The 21,228-nt window shown below is 48.0% G+C and overlaps 7 protein-coding genes across 7 annotated transcripts; 3 read left to right on the forward strand and 4 right to left on the reverse strand.

Moving 5' to 3' along the window:
* Nucleotides 1-739: 739 nt before the first annotated feature.
* TGAM01_v206671 (hypothetical protein) lies at nucleotides 740-1,429 on the reverse strand (the record flags this gene model as incomplete). The annotated part of the gene is made up of 5 exons (XM_018808969.1): nucleotides 740-749; nucleotides 810-859; nucleotides 916-978; nucleotides 1,043-1,207; nucleotides 1,376-1,429. 5 exons carry the CDS (start codon nucleotides 1,427-1,429, stop codon nucleotides 740-742), a joined length of 342 nt encoding a protein of 113 aa, XP_018657851.1.
* A 698-nt stretch (nucleotides 1,430-2,127) lies between these two features.
* Nucleotides 2,128-3,459, reverse strand: TGAM01_v206672 (hypothetical protein; the record flags this gene model as incomplete). Its single annotated transcript, XM_018808968.1, has 2 exons — nucleotides 2,128-2,997; nucleotides 3,124-3,459. The coding sequence occupies 2 exons, from the start codon at nucleotides 3,457-3,459 to the stop codon at nucleotides 2,128-2,130; spliced, it is 1,206 nt and encodes a 401-aa protein (XP_018657850.1).
* Nucleotides 3,460-6,342: 2,883 nt separating this feature from the next.
* Nucleotides 6,343-8,496, forward strand: TGAM01_v206673 (hypothetical protein; the record flags this gene model as incomplete). Its single annotated transcript, XM_018808967.2, has 1 exon — nucleotides 6,343-8,496. One exon carries the CDS (start codon nucleotides 6,343-6,345, stop codon nucleotides 8,494-8,496), a length of 2,154 nt encoding a protein of 717 aa, XP_018657849.2.
* Nucleotides 8,497-9,099: 603 nt separating this feature from the next.
* TGAM01_v206674 (hypothetical protein) lies at nucleotides 9,100-16,042 on the reverse strand (the record flags this gene model as incomplete). The annotated part of the gene is made up of 3 exons (XM_018808966.1): nucleotides 9,100-12,649; nucleotides 12,703-13,039; nucleotides 13,093-16,042. The coding sequence occupies 3 exons, from the start codon at nucleotides 16,040-16,042 to the stop codon at nucleotides 9,100-9,102; spliced, it is 6,837 nt and encodes a 2,278-aa protein (XP_018657848.1).
* Nucleotides 16,043-16,700: 658 nt separating this feature from the next.
* Nucleotides 16,701-18,126, forward strand: TGAM01_v206675 (geranylgeranyl pyrophosphate synthetase; the record flags this gene model as incomplete). Its single annotated transcript, XM_018808965.1, has 2 exons — nucleotides 16,701-16,968; nucleotides 17,030-18,126. The coding sequence occupies 2 exons, from the start codon at nucleotides 16,701-16,703 to the stop codon at nucleotides 18,124-18,126; spliced, it is 1,365 nt and encodes a 454-aa protein (XP_018657847.1).
* Nucleotides 18,127-18,880: 754 nt separating this feature from the next.
* TGAM01_v206676 (hypothetical protein) lies at nucleotides 18,881-19,504 on the forward strand (the record flags this gene model as incomplete). Its single annotated transcript, XM_018808964.1, has 1 exon — nucleotides 18,881-19,504. The coding sequence occupies one exon, from the start codon at nucleotides 18,881-18,883 to the stop codon at nucleotides 19,502-19,504; it is 624 nt and encodes a 207-aa protein (XP_018657846.1).
* A 355-nt stretch (nucleotides 19,505-19,859) lies between these two features.
* Nucleotides 19,860-21,113, reverse strand: TGAM01_v206677 (taurine dioxygenase; the record flags this gene model as incomplete). Its single annotated transcript, XM_018808963.1, has 4 exons — nucleotides 19,860-20,014; nucleotides 20,069-20,443; nucleotides 20,496-20,837; nucleotides 20,900-21,113. The coding sequence occupies 4 exons, from the start codon at nucleotides 21,111-21,113 to the stop codon at nucleotides 19,860-19,862; spliced, it is 1,086 nt and encodes a 361-aa protein (XP_018657845.1).
* Between the last annotated feature and the right edge of the window lie 115 nt (nucleotides 21,114-21,228).

Consider the following 21,228-nt stretch of genomic DNA (forward strand, 5'->3'; position numbering starts at 1 on the left):
TGTTGACTGGCGAAAACGATGCGCCTGCAGCCAATTAGAGATGCTGTAGAATGATGACATAAGCGTGCCGTAGTGCGCCTTCTGCAGATTGCAGCGCATAAAAGATTGCTAGAGTAAGGAATGCTGAGAATGGCTTTGCCTTGCTGTTACAGACCATTCTGAAATTGAGGGCAATTGACTATGGAAGATATATCAACTCGGTGTTAACATGCTTGAATTGCTTAATCAAGTAGTTTAAAGTTGGGCAATTCAAGTTCAAACGGTATTCAGCCTCTCGAGATGGAGCACTCATAAGTACATGCATGTATCATCTCTGGCACTCTACTAGGCTTCTGTGATCGCTGTAGTAATAGCAGGCGAGTGCCTAACTGAGTGCTGGCGCGCAGCAATCATGATGCAATTCCAGCGCAATTCGATCTCATCAGATCTCCTCAATTGACGCCCCGTAGGGCCGAGGTATCGAGCTCGTAGAGACAATATACATATAATTAGAAACCTACCCCATTGGGCATATTAGGACACCGCCGAGTTGTCGCAACCAGAATTGAGATTTGTTGTAGTGTAGTAGTCTAATATTTGTTTCATAACGATCCCGCAATACTCCCAAACCAAGCCGAAAAGTCGTCTCTCGATATTCCAGTGGTATATGTATGATGTACAAGCCCATTGCCACCCTACTGTACAGCTATCATTCCGCCCGTGATTATTTTCGTCGTTAATGCATGCGTCCTTTGCGTAATTAGTCATGCCTATGCATATATCTGTTAGCGATTTCGGCAGTTTCCAAGGTTCAAGGCGTGTAGACTCACCCTGTGTCTTTTTGCCTCAATATCTCTCCTGATTGACCGGTTTCTTTGCCCTGTTACTAAAGTTAGCGTTTGGATCATTGCAAGCCTCAGAAAGGAAGCTTTATACCGATTGTCCTCCCTCCACTACTAATCGATCCATCTTGTAGAACTGTCCAATGATTGTTTGTCGCTGTCATGGGCCGTCAGTACCTTGCTCGTGAGAAGAAACGCTAGAGAGCAGCCTCATCTCATACCTTCATCGCCTGGAGTTCCTTCAACCCCTTCTGGATCAGCTCTTGGATCTGGCGCGAATCTTGTACCGCAACATTTTCTCGGAAAGCATCTCGGGTCCGTCGCCTCGCATATTCGCGGAAATTGTAGGAGTTGAATTCTTTGCTCTGGCGCAATAACTGTCGATACTAAAATGAAAACCCCAGTCAGCTTGAGTATGCATCAAGGTTCAAGACATGTCCAAAGCTTGAAAGCGTCCATATTGCTGTTTTCATGCGTCCCCCACCATGGCAATATGTAGTCTCGCCGAGGCAGCTGCCCTTGTTTCGTTTTCGCATCGGGAGAAACCGACTTACCAGTGATCGCGTCTGCTGTGGTAAGTCACCCCGTAAGGTGCCGATTAAAGACATTTTGTGGTGATAATGTGGTGATGTGCTGTTGCCGATTGCAAGTATGGGCGTTCATTCCGCATACACCAAACATTGATAATGACGGCGGGCAGTTCGGTGTTAGTCGGGCCGGAGAAATCCCTGCTCCGAACGGGAGCCCCGTCCGAGCTTTGCCCGGCGAATTTCATGTTAGAGTCGCCCGCTTATAGCTTTGGACCGAGTCGATGCTGCTGCTGTCTCCGAACAGCCGAAGGCATCCGGTATATTCAGCTTGGCCGTCTGATTCAGGGCCTTGGGCTACCGTGTACTACTTGAGTTGGATTCGGTATTAGCGTTGATGTTGAAAATGCCTGTAATACGTTTAACATGAACCTGAGCAGCTGTCATCCGTGCACAGCAGGCAAATAAACTACGAGGTTTGCCCCTATGCGCAGGCAAATAGCGTGGCAAATGGATCACGTTTTCATAGTGATATAGTCGTTTGGACGCAGTAAGAGTGATATCTACAAGAAAAAAGGCTGCTTGTTCCTTATTCCCGCGATGATGGCATATTATTTTGTGCACTTTGAGTCAGAAACCGTCTGACGCTCTATATAAAATAGGATGTAATGCAAGCATTTTCGCCTCTTTGGCAAGACTATTACACAGCCTCGGGGTATGATCTCTATTGACGCATGATAAATTTTAAAAGTCCCTCCAATCCATTACTTTCTGGCAGGTCATGAGCTGGATCCTCCAGATGCAGCAAACGATGCCAAGGCTTGCGCAATGGTTTCAGATGAAAAGCCGTTGCCACTAAGCATCTGGTTGAATCTCGTATCGTGGTTCAAGTCTCCCTCCAACTGAGTCGTTAGAGTGTACTGTCTCTGCGATTGGTTTGGTTTCACGACTGTGACAGCTTGAGTATGCTTCTCTTCTGAAAGGAAAGGTGCAAAAGCCACATTGGTGACAGATGCGTTGAGATTTGCCAATTCAGCAGGATGGCTGTTGTCAACGAGATTCCATTTAAGAATCTTGCCCTTGACATGGCCTGTAATGATGGAAGTACCGCCATGGCTTACTGCCAAGCAAGAGGCAGGTCCTACATCTTCGTCGGCCACTCCCAGTGGAGAGTTGATCTGCATAACGATAGATGCTAGCTCAGCACTGCGGGATCCCAAAAGGGGCTTGTCGCCAAACAGTTCAACAAGGTACAGGCTGGCATCTTCAGAAGAAATATAGAGGGTTCGAGCACAAGGATCCAAAGAGATGCAGAGAGGAGCCGTGGGAAACAACAGCGTCCGCAGGACCTGGCCTGACTGGTAGTTCCATAGAATGCAGGTCTTATCCTTGCTTGCAGATACGCAGAGACTCGTCTCCGAGTTGGAGCCTGGACCCAGCACAAGGTCGACGACGGCAGCTCGGTGGTTGGACAGGGTCCTATCAGGCTCATGACCAATGTCCTGCCCAGCCTCTAGAAGACGTGGCAGGGACCACACGTTGATATTAGAATCATCCGAGGCTGACAACACGTGGTTAGGAGATACGGCAATGCAGCTAACGGCCTGCACATGGCATGGAGGCGTTGTGATTTGCCGCCCTGTACAAGTCTAGACTGCCATGTTAGTATATCTGACATGGACAGGCGAGCACCCTGGCATTTCTCTGTGTGAAAAATGACTAGACTATTGAACCAAAAGCAAAGAGAAAGCAGAAAATGAGGAGATGAAACATACTTCCCAAAGTATTAACCGCCCCTCCGCAGTTCCCAGAATAAGAACGTCCCCAGCGAGAGCGAGGCATCTTATTCTTTCCTGAAAAGGAACAAGAGCCTCTTGGTTCCCCCGGCTTCGAGAATAGACATGAACATGAGCTTTCTGATCTTGGGCAGCAAACACATGAGAGTCGCTTATAGCTAAACAGTGGACTGGTGCCGAGCTCTTCTTGAAGGATGATTTGATAGCCCACGTGGGTGATAATGTGTGTGCGTAGATGCCAACGTCTTTTGATATCGCCGTGTTGGCAGCTATGGGTGGCCCGCACACTGAAGAGAAGAGCTCGTCCGATAGCATGGCGACTGGGATGCCTTCCAGATGACTAGACCTTGAAAAAGTGGCGTTTTTTGGCAGTTGAAATCCGGATTGTTTCTCTGTAGTCCAGGCCTAGACTGATACCAATCCTGCGCTGAAACTGAGATCACCAATGGCAGCCCAAGAGTTGACAAAGAGAAGCTAATGCCAATGGCCTGCCCACTAGGAATTCAGCTGTAGATGCGAAATTCGGATATCGTTTGCCCCTAGCAGCTTTGCGTCTGGTCGCGTGGTTGCGGTATGAGTTTCCTGTCAATCTCACGGTCCAGCTTCAAAAAGCAAAGAAAAAACTAGCCGTTGGAAGAAATTCGTGAAATTTGGCGTCTAGCTGGAAATGTACGGTGACCCGCTATCTGGGGCACCAAACTCCAGCCGCAGCCCATCGGATCCAGGCCTTTTCAGCGCCTCTGGGTCCCTCTGATGCCGCCTGCTAGCGCCCCTTGGCGGGCCTCTAGCCACCAGCGTCCGATCATCTGCAGGCGACTTATCTGATTAGTAGGCCTGGCTAAGCCCATCCTGGCTCGTCCTGCTTTGCGCCTCTCGCCTGCCACAAGCTATTGCGTTCTCAACCTCATCTCCTCTGCTCCTCTGTCTGCGATTCGGCGTCTCACCGACCCTCCAAGATGCATATGCGAGTACGATGTACGAGCCCAGCTGCTCCAGGCCGCGCCCTGCATATCGCCACAGCGACTATCAGCTGCCAGCTCATCATTTGTGTCCCTTGCGTCGAGATGACTGGCTCCTAGTGGCTTGTCTCGCCCTTGGCCCATAATGACCTTCCGAGCCGCAGCATCGTGCACCTAATCTAAATCCAAGTTGGATCTGCGGGGTCTCCGGATATGTCATGCTCAACTTCCGCTCAGCTCGTTGTCGCTGCCCAGAGCGCGGCCATGTGGTGGTGGATGCCCCGAGACTCCGCAGCACTGCAGCTCCTCTATGCCGGTTCAAGGAGGTGATGATACTGGTCTGATGCTTCAACGTGATGGTTTGCATATGCTCGTTGATACTCGGGTCTGGAATTTCCACAGCGAGAGGCTGATGGGCCGTCATTGCAAGGTCTTCGGGGGGCACGGGATACGATGCGGACCCAGCCACTCGCCTGTCGAGACCGTGGCTCTCATTAATTACCTTTTCTTTTCTTTTTTCTTGCATGCGGCCAACAACAGACCCAGAGTGCAGGGGCAGCATCCTCAGCCCCTCAGATGGTACGGAGTAGTGTTCTGTACCACCTAAAACCCTGGAACGAAACGGACAGAGAGCTGACTCTGGCGTAGTATTGTCTAATTCTATGGTTTCGCCCATATGTGCCGTCTACCACACGGACCTGTTGAATGTGCGTGCGCAAAGCAATTGAAGAGACAAACCGGATGCACTAACTGCTACTCGTGCTTTGGAAAGCTCCGCTCCTCACGCCACTCTCGGACCAAAAAGAAAAAAGAAATGAAAGGAGAAGAAAAGAGCAAATAGTAGAGGCCAAAAAAAAAAAAAAAAAAAGGAAAGAAGACAGCCATTCGCAAGGATATTTGTACTAATCTGCTGGGCGGCAATCTATTCGCACTACGAATACCTCGAGTAAGCAGTACTCCCTATGTGTCGCTGCGGAGCTGGAGTCACACGAAACTGTCTTGCTTTAGCTCTCTAATGAATATAACTTCCTAGCTCTTAGGAGATGATTGTCTCTTTTTAGATGGAAAACATCACTGAGCCGGAATAATTCTGATTCGTGATGTTTGCCCAGGTACAACATGCAAGCATCATTGGTACGGATCGAGGCGAGCCACATCTCCCGAAAGCATTGGCTGTCTAAGAATCTTCCGACTATCACCAAAAGAGATAGCTAGTTATTAGCTGCAGCCGCTCGCATACCACCCCTTGCAGGAAGCCCCAAAGGAGATTAAAAAGTGGCCATGATAGAATGGCATGAGTCCGTCTCGACGGCGGTGATACGCACTCTTACTCGACGCTCTTTTTGCTAACGGCCTTTTATTTGCGCATACAGTAACAAATACAGAGCAAAGAACAAGAGCTGAAGCACGGAAGATGATAAAGAAGACGGCATAAGCGAGATTTCTCGACCTGAGCTCGGTGCTAGAACGAAACAGTGGTCGAATATCGGAGTTTGTCTTGGCCAGATAGAGGCCTGGGCGTTGACCTTGACGAGTTGGAGCTTGGTGATGTCCAGCATTTTCTCTTCGCTCTCAACATCCCGTCTGCCCCTCCCTTCCACAGTCAATAATCCATAGGCTAACAATGGCCTACACTAAACTGGAGCTGCATCGTTCTTCTGGTCCGCGCCAACCCCTGAATATGGCTTTTGCTTGTGCTACTAGCCAGGGTGTAGTCACCCTTCTCAAAAGTCTCCATACTTCGGCCATCGCAATGAAGCTCCCTGCAGTACCATTTATTATACGCAGTCACCATCTGAGATATCACTTTCATGTACATATGCATGTGCTAGATCGGCCCCTCATCCGGTTGCTCAGTGCATCGGAGTTCAGTTTCTCGGCAAGTTGACTTATCTAATACCATCTGAGACGACTTTCCTATCACGAACCACTCGTTCTGCCTATCATCTCTTCTCACAAACTCTCTCAAATGCAAGAGAGTATACGTACTACTAAGTACCACTACCAGTAGTTGGACTGCCAACATCTCATCCCTTGTGTTTGACTCTGTCTGTGTCTTGCTTTTGCGACCAGTCGCTTCGTACAACAGCCTAGCCCTGAATTTCAACCACTATCACTGCTCGCCAGTCGGTATCTGAATTTAGAATCTCTGATACTGTAGATATACTACTAGCTTGTCTGTCCCTCTCATGATATAAATCTGCCATCCCCAGATTGAGACGGGATAGACGTAGCCTAAATGTCGGTTACTAGTTTACAAACAGCCACTTCGCCAACCTGTTTTCTAGAACAGTCTGCCAACAGCTCTAGGAGCGCACCGACCAAGATCACCCTGGCCAGGGCCACGCGGAGAAGAGTGTCAAGTATGAAAGGTCTGCTGCCACTTACATTATCATCGACATCGTCTTGTTCGAGCCTCAACAGTCAGCTACCTGATGAAGCTCTGGAACAGCGAGTGGATGATTACTTTCCAGAACTACTTGCCCGAGACCTGGAAATATCCAAGCCAATCTTCGAAGCCAGAAGCATGACAGCTGGACCGCCTATTTCGCCTTCTGCTCCGTCATTTAATGGCCATGCGGACAAACCAAAGGTCGCTACAGCTCCTTACCGGCCAACCTTTTCGCCATATCAGTCTGCTCATCTGCGCGTCCAGGCTCTTGGGTCTATCCAAGAGCGACATTCAATGGTATCCTTCCTTGACCAGCAAGAAAACGACAGATTAAACGACATGACATCCGATTCCTGCTCTACAACTGAAACCGACACATCATCGATATATTCTGCAGAGCCTCCCTCATTCCTGATACCGCATCTGTCCATAGACAAAAAATCATCGAAGCTGCAGTTGGCAAATCAGAAGCCACCTTCGTTAAACACATCGTCCATACCGCGATATGAGGGCTCCCGGCATGATAGCAGTTGGATCGAAGCTGATTCGGACGCGGAAGATGAGTACAGGGAAGAGGCTGGGATTTATAGCACTGCGCTTCACCTTTCACCGAGGCCGCCAACGCCGCCAGAATTCGAAGCCAGCATTGGCTCAGTTTCTGTAGGCGGAAGCACGCATAAATATCTGCATCGAAAGGCACATTCAGTCACGGGGTCCTCTGGTATCGCGCCACCACCGCCGGGGCAACACTTGAGCAACTCGATGGCACAGACGTGGCGGCCTAGCTCAACGCAGTACCCTGGACAGATGCGGTATCCCGACAGCCCAGAAAGCCTTTATCTGCCTATGCCACAACGCACCCCTTCCATACCGTCGTTACAGAGCCCGCAGTATCCACCCGAAAATGGTCTCTCCCGGCGTACAAGCAATACGTCGATCAAGAAACGGGCTGGCAGTCACGCGGCTGAGGCTGCGTCGATGACTTACGAGAGTGCTACGCCAGAGTACAATCATTTCGTGTCTTGCATCGACTCAAAACATGCGCCCAGACACGACGGCGTCTACATCCGCCCCTCACCCCCTCCATCGCCTCTCCCCAGTGTGCAAATGTGGCTCAACGGGAGCGCGCAGCTTTTTTCGTTGCCTTTTCAGAGCGATGAGCTGGCTCGCGTGGTTCCCCTGCCACCCAAAGTCATGGAGAATCTGAGGGTAAACACGGCGTGTTTTCCTGACACGATGCTCGACTCATCCAGCTTAACTATTGATACAATCCGAGCCTACTCTAGGAAGGCTAGACATCCTGAAACAGATACCTCTCCTCTTCCTAGCCCTCAATTTCCAAGCACTTCATCGAGACAGTCACTGTGGAGAAGAGTTGTCAAGAGGGGATCACAGATGCCTCTTAAGACGCGCGAATCGCATGCCGCTGGTGGTGTAAATAACCTGCAATCACCTAGCTCAAGCTCCCTGGAATCCCCTAAGCCGTGGGCATCAATCAAGAATGTATTTGGCAACTGCTCTGACTACATCTGTGAAGCACTGTATTGCCACATTGTCGCCTACAATTATATATCTGCTCTTGTTGCTCGATTTCCAGCGCCAATGGCTCCCAGACGTTCTTGCTCGCCCATAGAATTACAGGGCGATGATATTCCTAGAAAGGCAGCATCTCTTCTTGGTCTCAAAGAGGCAACAACCGTGACTTCAGCAGCATCCGTTCGCTCTGCAAAAAGAAACAGTTTCACGCAATGGAGCAGAGATGATGGGAGGAGTGCTAGCCCAGTGGGTACTTTTGCAAGCCAGGACATGGCTATCAGAAACATTCACACGGAGCTGCTGCGGTGCATACGACGCCTCATTGCGGCCGCCAGGTTGATGTCTGAAAATGGAGCGGCGGAAGAGAAAGTGGTGGAGATGGACATGGAGGATGCGGATGTGCTGCTGCTGCGCAGTCTCTGCGAAATCGTCAGGGTAAATGAAGAGGTGGCGTATATACTCTAATGACGGGATGGATAGATTGGTCGATGGACATCTTCGAAATTGATTGAGAGGCTTTCTTTTCGCCCAAGGTCATTTTCGAGATTAAGTGGGTGGGTCATGATATCGAGAATATGGGATTATTATTAATGAGATGAATGGAAGTATATCAAGGGCTGGAGTGATTAGGAAATAGGTACATAGGCTTTGAAATATGCAACGAAACAAGAACAGATGATCTCATTTTCATCATCGCATGTTGTGAGTGACCAGAAACCGCGAGCCACACTTTATAGTACAGTATACTCTCTGAAAGACGACTTGCCCTGACCTATCTACAAGCATTTAATTTATAATGTCAGAGGCATAAAAATATTCTTCGGATAGAACGACAAGTGAGATAGACCCTCGGGAGAGACTGTATTTTAGTTTATGTGACTAAAGATAACGGCTATATAAACTCAATCGCGCAATATGGCGAGCTTGGGGTCTTTTGGATCGACGAAAATAAGTCACGCTAGCTTTTCCCAGATATGCTTCTTGAATACGTCGATATGGCAGAAAAGCGATACACATTTTATTAAAATGAACTGAAATTAATAGCTAAAAGAAAGCAGTCTTCTCAATCTATCCCATATATGAATTAATGTCTCCAATTGAAAGCCAATGTGACCCTCCCGCGCAACGGTATCCATCAGCCTGCTTGATCCAATGATACCCCATAGGGCACCTTCCAAGGGCCATTATCTTCTCCCGTATCTTCGCCTCTTCTTCTCGTCGTTTTTCTTCCTCAATCAACTGGCGAACAATCTTCTCTCGAGCTTCTCCTGTCGCAAGATTCTGAGCAGCTTCCTTGAGCTTGAGGTACTCTGCTTCCTTTCGCTCTTCTTCTGCTTGATCTTTCTGGAGCTGCTCCCAGATTTCGTCGCTTACACCGGCGTCTCGTACAACTTTGCGGCTGTGGCTACTTTTGGGCGACTCAGGCGGTGTGGGTGCTCCTTCATCTGACTCCTCGGCGTCAAATGCCTCGTCTTCTTGTGCCTTTTGTTGGGTTTCGATATTCGTGTTGGTGCGAATTGACAGAGATGGATTAGCTGGGGCTGCTGGCGCGTGAGAAGAAGCTGCGTTGCCATCGAAATGTGCTCGAGGAGCAGATTTGACCATCTTAGATTGTCGGTCTTTCAGCATCTGATCAAGCACCTGCGTAACCTGCTTCTCCTCCACTTTGAGTGCTTTTGCTTTCAGATCAATCGCGTGAAAGACATTTCTGGCAAGCTGTTTCACATCTCTTGCGCTAGCCCAGCCTTCTAAAGCGGTCAATGTCTTGATAGTAGCTGTGGAGTTAGCGAGAAATGTGTCGGACGGACGTTCTAAACAGCTGATGTCCATATCTTTGCCCTTGCTTGCGAGCTCTACCTTTCTCTTTCGCAAGAGATCGGCAAGCAGCTGGAAACAAGCATCTGGCTCGAGTGGCTTGAAATCGATGGTTTCAGGGAAGCGGCTAGTAAGTCCGGGGTTCACGGACAGGAGTCGATTTATATCGTGTTCGTAGCCCGCCAAGATAATGATGAGTTTGCCTTGATATTTTGGCTTGGTGACACAGTCCACGATCTCATCAATGGCCTCTTTGGCGAATCCGCCTTCAGCGAACCGGTACGCTTCATCGATCAATAGAACTCTTCCAAGCGATTTTTCGAGAACCTTTTGGACTTTGGGCCCAGTGTGGCCGACATATTGACCTATCAGGTCCGTAGCTGAGCATTCTTCCACCACAGCCTTGTCAAGAAAGCCCATATCGTAGTATACTTTGCCCATTTTCCGTGCGGTTGTTGTCTTGCCTGTTCCTGGTGGACCTCGGAATAGGAAATTGAACGGGATCTCTTCCCTGACATCGTACTCGAGAGATTTCAGCTCTCGAACTCGCTGCTGGATGTGCTCAAGCTTCTCGATAATATCTTCGCGCCCGATATCATCCTGGAATAGTGCTTGCACATTCGTGTCCTTTCGTGTCGTTCTGTCAAAGTCTTCGTCAAAATCTTCTGCCTCTATCTGGTTCTTCTTTTTCAGCTTTCCAGCTGAGAGGCGCTTTTGGTAAGACGCTTTGGCCTTGCTTAGCAGATTCTCAATCGCGCCACCATTTCCAAAATTAGCTCTATTGCGTTCTCGGATCAGAACATCGAGTGCAGCAGTCTTGCCTTCTCCAGTCGTGGTAAAGCCGGAAGCTTTCAGTTTGAACTCCAGTACCTGTCTGAGAGCGTCATCATCAAAGTCTTCGAAAACGAATGGCATATCCACTGAGAATCGACGGCTGAGGCCTGGATTGACGTTTTGGAACATTTCTTCCATCTGCTCTTGATAGCCTATTAGAATGACGCAGCGATCATCGCCAGGCACGTTTTGGACATCTGCGACGATCGTGTCTATAACAGCCGTCTTGTACGGGTCAGAAGTAGAGCCGTTTCCGCCATATAAGCCGTATGCTTCGTCAATTACAAGCACTTTTCCTAAAGTCGCAGCTAGAATGCCCTTTGTCTGGGACTCTGATACTCCTAGAGCAGCACCGATGAAATCTGACGGATTCCTGACTACTAGCTCTCCGTTGGACAAGAGACCGAGAGTTGCAAGAATCTGTCCGTAAAGCTTGGCAACTGTCGTTTTGCCTGTTCCTGGCGATCCCAAGAAGACCCGATTGAGAGTGAACTGTATAGGAGGCTCTTCGTCCAGCTCTCGCTGATAGTTGGTTTTTATAGAGTCAAGCAGTATTTTAACCTGTTCTTTGACTTCTTTCAGCCCAACCATCTCGTTCAACTTCTGCCACGCCTTGCAATCCCGCAGAGACAACGAAGGCTCTGGGCCAATGATATCCTCTTTCGTGAACAAAAAATCGTTTGGATTATTGCCGGATCGGCGCTCACGGCGAATTCTGGTGGCTTGTCTCTTTTTAATATTCGCTAGAGCATTTTCGATGGCGCGAGCATTTCCAAACCCTTCTTTGCCTCTACTTCGTCCAACTCTGCGGGCAGCAATGCGTATATAGAGGCCATCCAGTCCATCTTCGACGTCCATATTGTTGGCATACGTGCGGTTCACCTGACGCTTGAGGATTTGTTGCAGCTCCTCGTCCGAGTAGTCTTCAAAGTTCATTGTAATAGGAAATCGACTGGGGAATCCTGGGTTGTGTGCAAAGAACGACTCCATCTGTTTAGAGTACCCGGCAAGGACAAATGTGACTTTTCCTCTGAGATTTTCCACTTCCGCAAGCAGATAATCCAAGACTGCCTTACCGCCAGGACTGTTTCCAGATGAGAGTTGGTAAGCTTCATCGATGAAAAAGACTCCTCCGCCTTCGTCTTTCATCTTCTCAAGCAGATCTTCGCATCCTTTGACGCCCATGTTGGCCAGCTTAGAGCCTGTTGTCTCCTCGAAGCAGTCGCCGGCGATAGCTCCAAGGCTCGTAAGAAATTTACCCCATATACGGGCCACTGTTGTTTTACCTGTCCCGGGATTTCCAAGAAGGGAACAACTGAACCTTGAATCAGATAGGGGCGTCTCCTGACGGATGGCGAGATCAATTTCTGACTTCTTGGCGAGGAATTCTCCTTTCACCGACTCTAAACCAATGAGATCCATAAGTTCATCCAGAGCACCATTGCTAGCTCCAGTATCGCGCTTCATGTCTTCCCATTCCAGCGCCGAAGGGCCAAGGCTCTCAGAGGAAGCGGGTTTCTTATCTTGGGGCTTTTTGCTGGATTTTCCTGGCTTGGTGTCTGCTGATTTTGCCGCATCTAGCCTTGCCTTTGTCTCTTTCAGACTTTGTAGCTGAGCCTTCTTCTGCGCAAGTTCTTTCTCTTGATTTTGCTCTTCTTGCGTATACTTCATGTGGCGCCGATGATGATCGATTTCATCATCTATCTCCTGCAGCTCCCGTCGATACTTGTCCTGCTGTTGCTGCCTCTTCTTCTCCATCTCAAGGTCCCGTTTAACTCTACGTCGAGTGTCTTCGTCTTCTTTTGCACAGGGCTTGCAGCCTTCGTTCTCCTTTCCGCACAAATGCTTTATCTTGTGGCCACGTTCGCAAGTTTTCTGAAGGATTTTCATGCATGGAACTTGCGAGTGGTTTGACATGCGATGACATCGGCGTTCGCACGGATGTTTCCCACAGCCAAGCAAAGCACCACTACATAGGTAATTAGTAGATGTCGCATCAAATTTTGTAATTTAGAAACGTACCATAGCTGCGAGCATCCTCCATCTGGGCAGTGCTGATCAAAGTCTTCAGGCTTCTGGAGTAGAGCAGATCGATCGGGATGTTGCTCGCAGTGGACGGGTAATCCGTCGAATAAGAACCCTTTTTCTTTCATCGCATCAAAGTACACTGTCCATATTTCGTTGCCCTTCTTGCTAGCCAAGAATGTATTCATATCCCCAATGAGAATGATACCGTTTCTTGCTCGCGACAAGAGCACTACTAGTCGCTCACGAGCAACGAGGAAACCGATGTCGCCTCTCTTGTTGCTTCTGGCCAAGGATATGATCACAATATCGCTCTCTTCTCCTTGGTAGTTATCTGTGATTCGTTAGTAAGTGTCTTATAAAGCTTGTAGATGCAGATCTTTTTACCAATAGTCGACAAGCGCAGTCGTCCCTTTGAAGTTTTAGCAGCAGCGTGTGTCATTAGCCCAGCTCGCACTAATTCGTGAGTGTCCAGGTCATTCAAGTAGGGATCATTTATCTCGCTGAGTTTCTGTCTTAAGAGCGAAAGCTGGCCCATGTATGGAGTCAAGACAACCATATTTTCGGAACGGTAGCCTTGTTGACTCAAATACTTGACCGTTTTCAAGACCATGTCGGCTTCAAACGTGTTTTTCTTGCTGGCCTTTGAACTTGGATCCCGACGATCAATGACATTATCAAGCTGCTCTTCTGGATGGTCATGGTTCACAAAGATGACTCTCTCTTTTAATCCCCGTAACTTTTCTCGATTGAGAGTTTTTGGCATATCCTTGAGCTCTTCGTAGGCCAAGATTCGTGAAAACTGAGAGATATCCGGATGACTGCGATGTTGCTCTTGGAGAGTAGTGAAATGATGGCCTTGTCTGATAAGGCGTTCAAAAAGAGAAACGTTGAGATCATAGCCTTCGCCCTTTTCCACAGAGAGATTGTAATTGTTGATCTTGGGACGAAGCTGCTTATGGTCACCAATTAGAATCAGTTGTTGGACAGACGGACTGAGAGCCGTAATAACATGTGCCTCTAGAATTTCACCAGCTTCTTCGACAAGAACGATATCCGGTTTAGCCGCTCGTATGATGGATTGATACATTGCCGCACCTGTGGTCGTGCATCCAATGATTCTCCTGCTCTTGACTATGTCTCTCTTGCTTTCTTTGAGGAGGCTCTCTATCCTCCGGTAATGGTTATTCGCCGTTTCTGCTTGCTGTGCAAACTCATTGATCCTTTCCCGCTGAATTTGGCACTTCCATGAGTTATGGCACTCTAAACGGGTCTTTGGCGCGGCTCTCCAGACTGCTCGTGCTTCGTCACTCATATTTTCAGCCAGCATACCCAGCGATGATAGTTCCTTTCCCTGAACCCAATAATCATAGACGTCAACAGGCCGTAGCGGCTTGTTGTTTTTTCCTACAATTTCCTCTCCGAGTGGGACTTGGAATGCATCCCAGAAGCTCATTCCAGAAGCGGAGAACTCCAACATGTCCAATATTTCTTGTGGCTGGACATATGGCTTGGCCAGCTGATCTATAAGGCGATCTAGCATTATCCGTGTTTCCGTTTGCTCCGTTCTGGTATCATTGAGCATTGATTTAGTTTCAAGGCTGAAACGGAACTTAGAGTCTTTTGCGAGACTATCGATTCGTAATGCTTCTGTTTTCGTAGAAGCTTTAGAACCGATTCGAACCATGTCGCTCTGCGGAATGCCTATCTTCATCAAATCTTCAAGAAATTGATCCAAAGCATGGTTCGTATAACTGAGGACCAGGATTCGAAAGTCCGTCAACTTCATAAGTGCCAAGGCAATAATAGCCCCAATAAAGGATTTGCCAGTTCCTGGTGGGCCTTGAATTTGGCCTACAGGGTTTTCTAGGCCGTTAATCAGCGATTCGAGCTGTGCATCTCGAATCTGCACATTGATGCCCAGTCTGCTCTTCAAGTCGAATGCTGTTCCGCTTTGCAGCGCAGACTGTAGTTCTCGGATGAAACTGTACAGCTTTGGGGGAGGATCGTACTGAGATGGAGGCCCTGACGGATCAAGGATGGCATTCTCGATCGGAATCTCTGTGATTTCTTTTAGGCGTTGTAATATTGGTTCGTAGGCGAATGTTGCAGTATCAACGACGTAGAACTTGAGTTCAGGACAATCTGGACCCATGAGTGCCTGGACCGCTCCCTTTAATCCAGCATTATCGGTGAACTGGATCCCAATCTTGGGCGGAATATCGATAAGCCAGTCTTTTTCACGTACGATGGAGCCAAAGGCAATGATACTTTTGCCTAAGCAAAGAGCACCGACAGAGTTGTGCTTCACAATGTGTCTGGAGTCTTCGAGATACTGCTTCCTGGCTTCTTTATTGCGTAAGTTTCGAGGAAAGTTGATCCCCGCTTGGCACTGAAGTACCAGCGTGAAGGGCTTCGATGATCGTTCAGCTCCAATGTCGTAACCCGCTAGATTTAACATCCCAAAGGCCAGCGGCCTACGCTTGGCTTTTCTTTGACCCCATGCTATTTGCAGATCTTCTTTTAGATCTGCAATCATGTCTTCTCGTAAGAGACGGAAAAGCCAGCCAAGATGATTCAATGCACGGGTATCCCTGGGAACTTCAAACACATCATCCAGCCGTTGTAAAAAGGGATCCTCTTTTGAACTAACTTCGTCTGCGGTGGGGAAAATGGAAATCTGGCGGAAATCTGCAAAGTCATTGTCGTGTCTGCCACCAGGGCTGTAGTCCAACCGAACTGACGCGGATGCAGAGCGTTTTCGGACTTGAATAACTTTCTCGATGCGATAACCAAGAGGTCGTACTGCCTCGAAAGGCGATTTGGCCAGCGATAGGTTTCCAGTAAGTGACTCCACATCATGAGAAAGCACCATGATCTCGGGCGATGATGAAGACACGATTGCCAAGCAAAGAGACGCAAAAGCCAATAGGTTGCTATCTTTGAGCTGATTGGATGTATAGAGGCTCAAGAATGCAGTCCAAAATGTCGGAGGACAGAGGATTTCCTTCAGCAATCTCTCAAGAAAATTGCCGTCATTCAGGATTTCGACTTGAGGCTGGCATACCTGCGCTATGAAGGTAGCTGTCGAAGACATGATGAACGTGGCAGAGAGATTGCTGCGAACAGCTTCTCTCACAGTTTTTGGACCATCCTTTCTCGCAAGGATGCATTCCATACAGACTGCCGCAGATTTGTGCTCGCATATGACGCCAACTGCCTCAAAGAAGTGCTGGGCGTCGCGTGAGGTCTGTATAGTGCGGTCGCCTTTGATGAAGGAATAAAAGATACCCTCGAGCTTGGCGGCACGGCCAGTGAGACCACTTTTGTTAGCCATGGTGTTGAATAGCGTAGTTGATAGTAGTAAGTTGTGAGCAGCGTTTGATCATGGCGAGTATTAAGAACTGAAGTCTATCATATATATATTCACATGGGTCTGTCTATCAGGCCACCAAGAGATACACTATCTGCAAATGAAAAGACTCGGTTAATACGTCAACGCAATTGCAGTGACTGCCGTAAGGCAGCCTCGATACCTGTAGGAGGCCTTGCTGCGTCTCGTGTTACATGAAGGGTGGGGGGGATTCTCTTCTTGTTGGATGAATCTTATAGGCCTCCCGCAGCCGCGTCACAGCCTGGCCGTTTGATTCGGCCACGACACGGTCCTTTACCCCTCATTAGGCCGCAGCGACCTTTCAGAGACCAATTGCGCCGGAGCAGCTATGTTGTGTAAAGTCAAATACAAGTGTTGGCCTGATAATGCGGCCAATTGCGCCTCAACGCGTTTGAAAGCTGCAGATAACAGTGAAGCAATGGGCCGCCTAAAGGCGGCATTCACATGACTTGTTGTAGGCCTCCCAGATTCATTCAAGAGTAAGAGGGGATGGGGAGAGTAGCATAAATCTTGCTGGTGTGCTCGACCTCTCTTGTTCACTTTGTTAATGTACACTCAAGAGCTGAGATTTCTGTCTTACCAGTACATCGACATCTGAATCATGTCCTATAATACCGGACGGCGTGGCCGAGGAGTTTTTATAGGAGCACGCGGCCGAGGAAACTTCTCGAATGTCAGGCCACATAACCCTCTTGTACAGTTGGAAGAATCGCCTTTTCCTCCTCTCGGAAACCTGATTGAAGCTATTGATGCAAAAGCCTTTGAGGATATTGACGACGATGAAGGCACACAATTCGGCATGAAAGATGTTGAGCCTATAGCGTCATATAATTGGGTGGATCAAAAGGCTCCAAAAATAGTTGTTCCTGGTATGTCTTCACAATTTCGTCCAATGGAAGGCGCAAAATGTCTGATTCCAATTTATAACAGGTTGTCCGCCTCTTTGGAAACCATTAACCGACCATCCAAAGCTTCAAGAAGATAATGGCGTGTATTATCGCGATGACAATTCAGCCTTCTTCCCAGAACACCCTCTTGAGCCCGCGATCGTTTCCGTCATGAAGGTGCATCCCGATTCATTCGACATTGACATTGTCGGCTGTAATAGCACTCTTGGAAACCTTTTGCGTTTCATTCTTGGTGTTGAGTGCACTTTTCGCATGCTTGTCGAAGTTGTGGGCAAAACTGTCCATCTAGTGCGAAGAGAAAGGTCGCCAAAGGAGCAGATGATAGGAGTCAGAGGTTTTGGACATACTTTCCCAGAGGCTTACACCACATGGGCATCTGATGTCCGGCCGTCTAAATCGCATCATAGAATTGTTAGATGTCGGTTTGGAAAGCTTGACTTGTTGATGCGACAAAGCTCAGATGGCTACATTGGAGAAGATAAAGACAAAAGCCCACCAATTGCTACACCATCTTCAACTGCCGACGAAGACATAGCCAATCTTCTTGGAGATCTCTCTATCAAGTCATCACCTGCCAAATCGACCAGATTTGGACAACTTGAAGTGGTCGATGGCGGCTGGCTAACGCCGCAATCATCTGCCTTTGATCTCAAGACTCGATCAATAAAGGCTATTGACAGAGACACTCTTGGAGAAGAATTGCCGCGCTTGTGGATGATGCAAATTCCCAACTTCATACTTGCGCATCACAGATCTGGAACTTTCTGCAACATTGATGTTTCCGATATTCGAGATGATATCGAAAATTGGGAAAAGTCTCATCAGGCGGATTTGCGCCGTCTGAGCGCGCTTCTACACCGCATAATTACTACGGCATTTGAGAAAAAAGACACCTTGCTGGAAATTGTCAGGGTGCAAGGAGGCTCCTTGGAGATTCGAGAGCGCCTTCCAGATGTAGGTGTAGCATTTTCAGCAGAAGTGAAGGAAAAGTGGTTGAAGTGGCTTGAGAACGCTGAAGAAGACACTGAAGAAGAGATTGATGATGATAGCGACAGTGGCAGCGGTGATTTCACTGAATGCAATGAGGAATGCGGATACTGTGGTAAATGCAGCTCTTGATCTTAGTAACATATTAGTGGATAGCTCTAATACCTGTTTTCATCTCCGTCGGACTTTTCGCTTGATGACCGCTTCTAGTTACGGCTATCTTTCGTTAGAATCAGCATCAAGTAAAGTATAGACTATGCGTGAGTAACGGCATAATAGAATCAGCAACTTTCAGCATCCCTGTCGGAAATGCCTATAAATCGCCCATCACTGCTGGCAATCCGGAGACATGGAGATTAGATACATGAAGTTTTCGGTCTTGTGCCTCGCGGTTGAGAGAATAGACGCGACATTCGCCGAAGTTCCTTATGTCCTATTTCGTTACTTGGCTTCTTCTCAAGGTCTTATGCTGAGCTTTCTCAACTCTAAACCAGCTTCAGCTTCCCAAAGGAGTGATTAACAATTAGAAAAGAAGCATCGGTCTAGGTGGGCAAGGTGGGAGAGTGCGAGCTGAGGCGAGGCAGGGATGAGTAATCGTGAATAAAGAAGCACGAACCTAAGAGCGAAGGGCGAATTTGAGCGGACTTTCGGCCTATTGACTTACAAGCGAAGATCGCAGCTATTACAGAGTTTTGCTTAATTCGTCCAATTAAATCTAAGCTTAACATGGCATGTTGTATCCACAAGCGAATAGATCTGGCTCTTCAAGCGATATATATCATGTATATAATGGTCATAAGCCCCCATTCAATTATCTGCGTTCGACAAGAGATACTCAATTCAAAGTCCTTTGCAAAGCAACTACTCCTTGAGACAGGAAGGAAATATGGCTACCTTTAAGAATCACGAAGAGATTCTGGAAGCCGCTTTCCGCGACCCCCAAAACACCGCCATCAATTTAGAGCCCTCCAATGTCAACAAAGTCATCAAGAGCGGAGCCTATGACGCTGATCCGAATATACATTACACGAAAACTCAACTATGGGACATGGAATATAACAAGGCGTACAATCCAGAAAAATATTTGCGACACATCTTGCGACCAGGAAGCGTTCGCATCTTCAATATACAAAAAGACGGTCCGAGAGAAACATTTGTCCGCGTTTCAGATCAAGGAACATGGGTGGACCCTTCCAAGTACAGCACAGTCATTGAGCAAGTCCTCATAGACAACGAAAGGCAGCGAGCATTCTTCATTGGTGTTCTAGAAGTCGACGACCCAGAGGGCACGAAAATCGTCACTGGAGACCAAGTGCTTTTCCATGTTGAACACTCCGCGGCCGGAACTGAAGACGAGCCGCTCAATATTTGGCGAATTGTCCACTTAGACAAGGATGAAGATGGGAAGATTAAGGAAGCGTTTGCGAGGATGAGTGCTACGCCATATCTCAGAGAGTTTAACGAGGTCTATATCCGTGAGGATCTGGGCAAGAAGCTGAACCGAATTTGATGTACATAGGTATATAATGGGTGGCCAGTGCTACCTTGCACTCTGTTTTAGCATACACTTGTATTTTAGCATATTTGAACTAGAAATAGCAATGTCTGTCATGAATAAATTGTTTGATGCTTTTTGACTGCTTCTGAAGCTTATAGTATATATGTATTCGCGCCATTGGATCATTTAGCTATGAAACCTCACTCTTGAGAAACAGCTCTTGGACTCCCAGAGTAAAAAAGTGAATTGAATAGACTTTAGATTAGAGAGTACATGGAAGGAGACGACATTTCCAAAATTATTGATTACTTTGAGTCAATTACTTTGAACAGTGATTTATTGAGTTAGTCGCTACAGAATGGATTTTTTAAGTTTGTTTGCTCAAAGCCTCCCGGCGGGAAGTGCTGTTGGGGTCAAAGTAGGGTCTCTCGCCTACACCAACAGCTCGGTTGCCAAAGCGCTCGCCCAAGCCTGTGTAATCGTATGTAGCAGTGTGGAACACGCTCCGGTTATCCCAGATAGCTGATAGAATACGTTAGCCCACATCCCAGATCAACTGTAACAAACGATACATACCAATGTCGTTGGGGTTCTGCCAGCGGAATCGCACTTGCAGATCATGGCCATCATGGACAAGGTCCAAGAACCACTGGCGCAGTCTGTTGCTCTCATCTTCAGTCACTCCGTTGATGTGCTTGACATGGCCGCCAACAGGGAAGATGCTCTTCCATCCTGTGACGGGGTTGGTTCGCACAACGGGGTGAATAGCCTTGAGCTCTGAGCCAATGTTTTCGGGGGCACCGCGAGGCTTGGTGTACAGCTCAAAGCCACCACGTGCAGCGATTTCGTTGAATGAGGGTGTTTGGAAGGTAGCAGTCAGAGACTCGAGGAACTTTTGATAAGGCTCGCTAATGCGGTCATAGATTTCGTAGCCAGAAGCCCAAAGGGTATCTATATCACAATTAGAATCACTGTCAAACGAAGAAGAAGAAGCTTAACTTACCGCCTCCAGTTGGTGGAAGTTTAGTCAGGCGAAGAGAAGTGTAGTCAGCTGGGGCAGGCTCAAAGGCGATATCGCTGTGCCAGCTGGCGGCCTTTTGCTTCTTGGGGCTGAGCTCTCCTGGACCAGTCTGCTTGTAGAACTTGTCGAATTGAACTGAGCTGATGGTGCTAATCTCGGGATCAGTGCCGCCAAGCTCTCGTTCGTTGTTCAAAACAGGGTGAATGTGCAAGCTAGATGTAGCAGGACGTCCGGTCAATCTGCCAAGGCGAAGAATCAGCTCCTTCTGGAGGTCATTGGTGAGGTTGTCTTGGGCGCGGAAGAAGACGACACCACGCTGTGAGACTATAGAAGAGTTAGATGAGCTGTTATAGATCTGAAGTATCAGTTTGTCAAAGGTGGCTTACTAGTGACAGCGAGGTCACGAATGAGTTCATCGGAGTTGGGAGCGTTCAGCCACTCTACAAGATTGGCCTTGGGGAATTCACGGCCGATGACTGGAGTGATGTCGAAAGACTCATATTGATCCAAGGTGCCAGCAAGGGCGACAGGCTGCTGGGCCTTGGTCTTTATGGGCAGGTCATGAATAATAGCTGGAGCTTCAACTGCTGCGGGAGCCATGATTTCTGTGTTTGAGTAACTTTAAGGGCAGCAAAGTCTTGATATTGGGTGCCAATTGAATTGATTCGCAGTAACAAAATTGAGTTCACACAATGCTGCTTTGGGGCACAGTAAA

This window comes from Trichoderma gamsii (genome assembly GCF_001481775.2).
Source record: "Trichoderma gamsii strain T6085 chromosome Unknown Scaffold_23.2, whole genome shotgun sequence".
Lineage (NCBI taxonomy): Eukaryota > Fungi > Ascomycota > Sordariomycetes > Hypocreales > Hypocreaceae > Trichoderma > Trichoderma gamsii.